Here is an 8200-nt window from a genome sequence, read left to right as displayed (position 1 = left end):
CTAAATTAATTGTGTGTGGGCTTTAGGTTTGACTAATCAAGCAAAATGCACCAACGCCTAATTTATCAGGCTACCAAACTGCCAGCCTCCAGTGTTTAATTTAGCCCTACCGTGAATTGCAGGGTCTTGGAAAGGTTTTTGCCAACATAGCCACACGCTTTGGATACAGATAACAAAAAGAATAATTTGCGGAGCAGATTGAATCGTCCCCACGGCCCTGCTTCCATCTCTGCGCCCTGACCCCTGGGCTTTGCAGATCCAGGTGGCTTCATTTCAGGCTGTTTATTTGTCAGCAACCCCCCATTTGAATGAAGTAGTAGCCTATTATTCCCCTGAGCGCCGGAGAGTACAGGGGCTGTGCTCTGTTCTCTGAGGCCGAGCGGCGAGCGCCTCTGCCTGGGCTGCCAGCCAGCCAGCCAGCCCTCGGGGGGTTTTGGATTTGGAGATCCAGGTGGAGAATTGGGAGTTTTCCGAGAGTTTTCTCCACGTGGACCGCTGGAGAGGAGCAGGAGACCATGGGGTGCTGTAGCGGCAGGTGCACCTTGGCCTTCATCTGCGGCATGCAGCTGGTAAGATTCACATTATTGATCCTGTAAGTGGATGGCTGAACGGATGGGAGTATGGATGAATGGAGATACGGAGAGTCGGATGGAGAGAAAGGAAAGGTTTTACACAAAGTCAAAATCTTGTAAAAAGAGTTCAACAAAAGTCGAAAAAAGGAATCAGAGCAGACGTCGCCTTTACTTGGATGACTAAAAGGTTTTTATTCTATACTGCTAGGTTAATGTGGAGCAAGCAATGGATGGATGGTAGGAAGGAAGAAAAAAGATGGATGGATGACTGAAAGGTCACACTTCAGGAATTAATAGGAGTGAGAAAGGTCATGATGCAACGTAGGATCTGGTTTAGGGGACAGATTGATGGATGGGAGGCTGGATGGAGGAATGAGTGAGTGGATGTTGAACTATGACTCCACACTGAGTTTGGGTGGATGGATGGATGGAGGGACAGATGGATGGAGAGAGTGGGAGAAAGGGAGGGATGGGTGGAGCAAGTAAAACTGATTCTGTGGTAATGGGAAATGGATGGATGGAGGGAAGGAGAGATGGATTTGATCTAGTCATGGAATCGCTAACATCACAGAGACACACCCACAACTGCTGCCATCCCTCTCTCTGTCTCTCTCTCTCTCTCGCTCTCTCTCTCTCTCGCTCTCTCTGTCTCTCTCGCTTTCTCTCCTCACCAGCTGTGTCAATGGAAACTGGTGCCAGGCAAGACAACAGAGAGGGATGGGTGTGTGTGTGTGTGTGTGTGTGTGTGCATATGAGGACGTGTGAGTGAACATGTTTTCATCAGTTTCAGCCTCGTAAGTTATTTACATCAAAGGAAAAATCCACCTTAAAACACTCTAACACTGTTAAAAAGCAGCTATTAGAGATGTACCTTGCGTTCCTGGGTGCATTTTTGTTGTTCGGTGGTATTTGGCTTTTTTCTTATTCCAGGGAATAAGTAGCCAAACATAGGTGGCGTGACATCAAATAGAGATATTTCCAGTGCAGCTACAATGGAGTTTAATAGGAGAAATTTCTCAACGATCTAAAACATCAACCGTAAACGTCAGGTTTTGGTGTCAGTCCCTCAGAATCGAAGAGCAAGGGCTTCATGCTCTTTCTAGATTCATAATTTTGCATCAACAATCAACAATCATACAGGGAGAAATCGTAGAAAAGGCAGAGATACCAATTTCTCCACTGACATTAGCCTCAATAGACCAGAATGCAATGCAGCCACAAGACATGTTGTACTTTGAGTAAGGGACGCGGCTCTCAGGATGTAGGCTAGTCTCTCCCGACTCTCTCTTGTTCTTGACTGGAAAAAGTTGCCGTCTTGCCATTGGATCACTAAAGCTATCACTGTCATTATTGCTCTCTCCATCCACCTACATGTATAACCCACAGCTGAATGGAACAAGTTCATGCCCGTTCTCTGGGGGTTGTTGAAAGTCATTCTGGGAAATGTATGAAATCACTAGAGGCAGACCAGGCAGGTTTAGGGAAAGTGGCTACAACAAAAAGGCAAATTACAACACTTCATCACATAATAACTCCTGGAATGCTTTGGACATCACAGATATCCGAGGGCGGATATCTGTGTGTGTGTAAACTGAAGACCTACTGTGATATTGAAAGGGGCGTGTGTGTGTGTGTGTGTGTGTGTGTGTGAGTGTGAACACAAATGGTTTTACCGGTCTCACTGTGAATCGTGGGTGTACTAAGTGTGTGTGCACTTTGTGTGTGTGTGTGTGTGCGCCCATGCATGTGTGTACATGAGTATTAACACGTGTTTGTGCTTCATCTGTCTTAACCTATGAGTCATTTACAGTAAGTGTGAAGTATAAACTGTCCCACTGTGATGTAGAGTGGGTCATTGTTTCAAACACTGCTGTACTGTGTGTACTGTATGTGTGTGTGTGTGTGTGTACATACATGTGTGTATGCATGAACAGGAATGCAAGTGTTTGTGTTGTAGCAGTCTTAACCTATGGAGTCATTTACGGTAAGCATGTGTGTAAACTGAAGACCTATTGTCATGTTGAATAGGACACTGTTGCAAACACCATGATGGTGTGTGTGTGTGTGTGTGTGTGTGTGTGTGTGTGTATTCATTTCAAAAGAGAATGATATGTGAAAATCAACACATTTACTATAGGATATTAATGGTTTTGACCCTTGAGTGTGTGTGTGTGTGTGCGTGTGTGTGCGTGTGTGTGTGTGTGTGTGTGTGTGTGTGTGTGTAAAAATGCCTATTGTACCGTGAAATGGGACAGTGCTATGAGTGTGTTCGTTCAAAAGGAGAATGATAGCCATGTAAGTAAACACGTCTACAATAGAATCGTAATGAGCTTGACACTTGAGTTGTATAAGAAACACACTATTGTGCTGTGAAAGGGGATGCCACTACGTATTTGTGTATGTGAGAGAGAGTGCACAAGAGAGAGAGTGTGTGTGTGTGTGTGTGTGTGTGTGTGTGTGTGCTTTTGAATGAGATGCTGTCACAGTGATAGTCATTGTGTCTAATGCAGTGGAACTAATGCTATGCCATAGTCAACAACATGTTGTGCTCTGTTAACTGTTGTAATAGCTAAGCCAGCTGAAAGCACCACTGGCTGAGCTGAGAGTCTGACACCACTGTATGCTACAGTGAGGCTATGCACAGTTAGCTTTGTTATAGGTGCAGCCATTTAGGCAGAGTGTCTCCTGATGGTGGAAACCATGTCCTCATAAAAAGTAGTGCTGACCGATAAATCGTATTTTCATCGTCATCGCAATATGAACGTGCGCGATAAACACATCGCAAAAGACTGCCTGAAACGCAATGAATAAGAAAAATCATTTTATTTACAAGCGCCATGCATTCACACTCAGCATGCGAACATTTGATGGAGCCTGGGACCCCGGGAACATACTGTTATTGTTCAGGATATTAACACTCGTGTCTGGGGCTTCCAGGGCTCGGTCGCCTGTGCATGTGATTCCCGGAGATGAGCGTTCGGCTGCCAGGCTAAAGGTAAGGTATGTGGGCTTACCTGTTGCCTCGCAGCCCCGGCACTGATCCGGTGCTCGTCACTCGCCAGCTCGCTCTCCGTGGTTCAACACCGTTTAGCTTCGGTGCTCACTTGACAGTTCATTTGTAGACATGTAACACGCGGACAATACTTGAAAACAAAACCCCGTTAGGAGAGGGGAAAACTTGACGGACCCTCCGTCTCCGTCACGACACTCAAAATTGCCTTTAGAAAAAACCCGAACCCCACACCTGTTCGGTGTCTCCCCCTTTCAAACTTCCGCCGGCTAAGTGATTAGGTAAGCCCCCCCCCCCGCCTCCCCCCCCTTAGCCTGACAGCCATGCAGGACAGCCAATAGGGAGATGGTGTGCCGTGACATTTCCTCCCCCCATAAACAAAAAAAAACAAAAAACTTGACACTAGACTAACATTTAATGATCCTTATTTACACGTTTTTTTTTTTTCTTTCTAAAAACTTTATCACTTTTCCTATTTTCCATGTAAAATACTTACTAAGCCCACTCAAAGCTAAAGGAGAAAATTCCTCACAAGGGTCTACGATCCATCATGTAGGCTAACCCCAAAATTATCTTCCTAATTAGATTTTAATTAAATTAATGAATTTTTTTATTTCAAGAAATGTTTTTGTTGAGTTTAGAAGAAAATATTTTAAAGGGAGCAGGGGAAATTAAACTTTAATTTCTTGTAATTATAATGTCTTATTTAAATGAATGTTCTTTTTTTTGGTTGGGTCAAGTGCCATTTGTTCAATAAAAGCATGTTTGAAATAATTTATTTCATTTCTTTATTCAGTGGGCAAGGGCTATTCAATGTTTGGGGTCTATGTTAGCAGTGCACCTATTAAAGCAGAAAGACATAGGAACTGTATAGCTAATATGCACACTTCAATATTTGTTTATTTATCGCCAGTCATATCGTCATCGCAATATTGAACAATGTTATCGCACATCGCAGATTTTCCTCATATCGTGCAGGCCTAATAAAAAGAGCCACTTCTAAACATTGGAGGGAGGAAGGGCCAATGATATTTTTTTACTTAAAGATATTTCCCACTGTCTTCGTCAGTTGTGGTAGTGTTGTTGCTGTAGTTACCCACCACTGCTGAATATTTACAGTGGAAATCCCACTACCTACCCTCCTCTTTGTTGAAACAGCCACTGCTAGGCAACAAGACCCATGCCAGAGGTAACATTATTACTATGTCAGCTTCCACTTTGTAGTTGACCTCACAGACTAGAAAACAATCACGGTCAGGGCGTCTTATGTAGTGGAACTGATGTCTGATGTTCCTCTTAACATATTTTTCCTGCTCCATTAGCTAGGCTAATAGCGAAGCTAGCTGATAGCACTGCTGGCTGAGCAGAGAGATAGATGATCCAGGCTGCGGTATAGGTCAACTACACATTGCCACACAGCTGATGTCATGGTGTAACAAGAGTGTTCAGTCACACCAGGTCAAATTTTCCAGCTTGTGATCCAAATTTGTGTACATTTTGTGTAAACTTGGGAAACAGGCTCTTTAAAGCATAGTACTACTCTTATGGGGACCCACCAGAGACAGGCCCGTGACCCGTTTTGGGTCTCAATCCATGGTTTAAGAAACACTAAAACGCAGACTACATCAAATGAATCCAGTCTGCACCTTAATAAAGCTGTCATTTTCATGTTGGATTTTCAGTTTCCAGTCATTCAATAGAGGTTCTATATTATTGTACTGTGTTTTACTCATGGAATGACAGGTTAAAGAGGGCAAGAACAGGTTAAAGAGGGCAAGTTATAATTAGACAAGAGACTTATGTACTTCAGCTGAAACACTGTCTCTTTAAATTTCTGTAATGAAACTATACTTAGCTTTTAATTACTGACCTTGTCACATTGTATTTATCGTAGAATCACTAGATAATTAAAGTGTATCGCTGCTGTCAGGTGAAAACCTTGCATCTCCAAAATATAAAAATTGAACTTGATTTAACTTAACGTAACTTTTAACTTAATTTTTTGAGTTATGAGACGGTTTCCTAAGGTCGAGTATCGTAGAATTTTCTCAACCTATTCTCACCCTGAGGTGTGCGACAAACACAAAAAAGAGAAGAGTGTCCTCATATAATCCAAAGAGAGTCTTTTTTTACTGAAGTATCAACACACCCAAAAGCAAAATACTAAAGGTGCAATAGATAACATTGAAAACTCAAGTGAATATGCCGCACCTAAGCAATTTGTTGGCACAGCCTGAAGAAGACCCTTAGCGGTTGAAACACATCGCTTAACTCTTGTGCCTTGAGCATTCAATATCATCTTTTGTGCCTTTAGTATTTTGCTTATTTTGAAGATGTGCCACGCTGAAAAACCTTTGTGGTTTCGTAAGTGCTGACACTTCAGTAAAAAGGACGCTCTCTTCTCTTTCTTGTGTTTGTCACAGAGCCCTTTGAGCCTCCCAACCCATAGAGGAACATGTAATCCTTCAACTGACGCTAAAACATGAGAATCACCAAAATTAGAGAGTTATGAGGTTTTCACATGACAACAGCGATATTAGGGCAGAAGAAACTTAAAAGACATAGGAAACTGTAGAGAGCTGTACCACAGCACTGTGAACAGAACAGAGCAGAAGATAACAGAGTTGAAGGGAACAAAACAGAACACAGCAAACACATCATAGCAGAGCAGACGGTGTGTATTTACCGACACTTCTACACACACACACACACACACACACACACGCACATACCTTTGGTGACTCACTTTCTGTGGTAATGGTTGTGGTTCTTGTTGCTATATCAGTCCAAACACCCACCAGCTGCTGTCGCAGTGATGATGACTAATCAACCAATGGCATGATAGGTAGCAGGACGGCAACCAATGGCCTCGCTTCATTGGCTGGATCATTGGGCTGGGTGCAGATGGTAGTGGTGGGTGTTTATGTTGTTGGTAAGTTAATTATGCTGTTGGTTTGAAACTTAATTGAACAGAGTAGAGCAGAATAAAATAATAGGTGTATAGAATAGAATATTTGATTATAGCCTTGTGAGCCAGACTATCTTGTGAGTGGATACTGTCTGGCCTGCAAGGCAAGGTTGGCTGTAGAATTACAGTTGAGTAAAATCATAATTCATGATATAATAGAGTAGAATATATGACTGCTTATTAGGGCCATTGTAGGTGATTTTTGTTTTACTGCAGCCGGGGAGAGGGGGGTAATATTCCGAGAAAAAACTCAGAATTTATGAGATTAAAGTCAGAAATTTGCGAGAAAAAAGACTTGGAAAAATCATATGTTTGGCAAGGAACCACGTTGCTTCATTTTGCAAGGTAGGATCAGCCAAGTGGAACACTTCAGTCATCTCCACACCACTCAACATGAATGCCATGTTCATTATCTAGACAGTGAAATTAATGAAGTTGGTAGGTTTTGATTGAGAATGTTTTTTTCTCACAAATTTCTGACTTTAAGCTCAGAAATTCTGAAACCATCACCTACACCTAATACACCGTCAATAATATAGAATTGATTGTCCAAAAATAGATTAGAATGGAATGGTTTGTTTAAGAATATAAAGGAAAGAAGCAAAGAATGGAATGTTATGGACTAGTGTATGATAAATTTGAATTTTGATGTGGCTGGAAACTGGTAGATTAGTTTGCAGCAAGCAGACAGTTCAAACTCTTAGCTGGCAGGGCAAAGCCATTTTGGTCATTTTCGTTAGTAAAATGCTAATTCCCGAGGAAACATCTTCACTCTTAATCTGCATCGCTCTAAGGATACTTTAGTGAGTTTCATGTGTACAAGTGCCCATGAAGATCATAAAGTGCATAAAAAGTGGGACTTGTACAGCGGCCATAGGCTATCTGTGACAGTGTTTGTGTCTGTCTGTGACAGTACGTTTCTGTGACATTTCCCCTAGTGAGGGACATAATGAATAATTTAGTAGCTGGAAGCTACGACACGAATACAGATATGGTATCTGTGCCGCGTGTGATGTGTGTGTGTGTTTGTACCAGGATTGAGGGAGGAGCAGATTACATGCAACAGGATTAGAGTGATCTGATTGCAAAAATGGAAACTGTGCAGTCACTGAAACTCAGTAAAGTCGGTAGGCCTACTCATCTTACTGGCATCTTAAATACGTGTTTACTTGTTGGATTTCTCAGAAACCTGATTAAAAGGTATTTTGACATTCATATTAGTGACAAAACATAATTTTACACAATTTGAAATGAAGGAGAATCATATTTATTGGTAATGGTATCATGCTGCTATTGAATTAGTCTGCAAATTGGAATAAATTGTCCATTTAAATTCATATCAGGCAGTTTTGCAGAAAGGAAATCCATTCCAGTCTCAAGTCTCAAATCATTTGTTATTTGTTCATTCTCAGCTATTTCTTAATGTGACATCTATCTCATGCCATAGATTTTTTAATCTTGGCGTTTTGAAGAAAATCCACTTGCTGAGCGGTTTGAGTTGAGAGTGAATGGAGTTCCTGCTTCCTGGCAACAAACACAATCTTCAGACCTCCTCATCGTCACAACTCAGTGAGATAAAAAGGCTTTGCTATCTTTTATGTACAACATCACTTTCTACAAGGGCCACACAGTCTCAACTCTGACTATATA

At 41.9% G+C, this 8200-nt stretch overlaps 1 protein-coding gene across 2 annotated transcripts in view; it reads left to right on the top strand.

Annotated features, from left to right (window-relative positions):
* Positions 1–515: 515 nt before the first annotated feature.
* Positions 516–8200, top strand: part of nkain2 (sodium/potassium transporting ATPase interacting 2) — a 66846-nt gene continuing 59161 nt past the window's right edge. For both annotated transcript variants that reach the window (XM_071905889.1, XM_071905810.1), the window contains exon 1: positions 516–569. In XM_071905889.1, the coding sequence (XP_071761990.1) occupies positions 516–569 (54 nt within the window). The remainder of the gene's footprint in view (positions 570–8200) is intronic.

Source organism: Centroberyx gerrardi, chromosome 18 (genome assembly GCF_048128805.1).
Source record: "Centroberyx gerrardi isolate f3 chromosome 18, fCenGer3.hap1.cur.20231027, whole genome shotgun sequence".
Taxonomy (NCBI): Eukaryota; Metazoa; Chordata; class Actinopteri; order Beryciformes; family Berycidae; genus Centroberyx; species Centroberyx gerrardi.
This window is presented reverse-complemented; position numbering and strand designations above follow the sequence as displayed.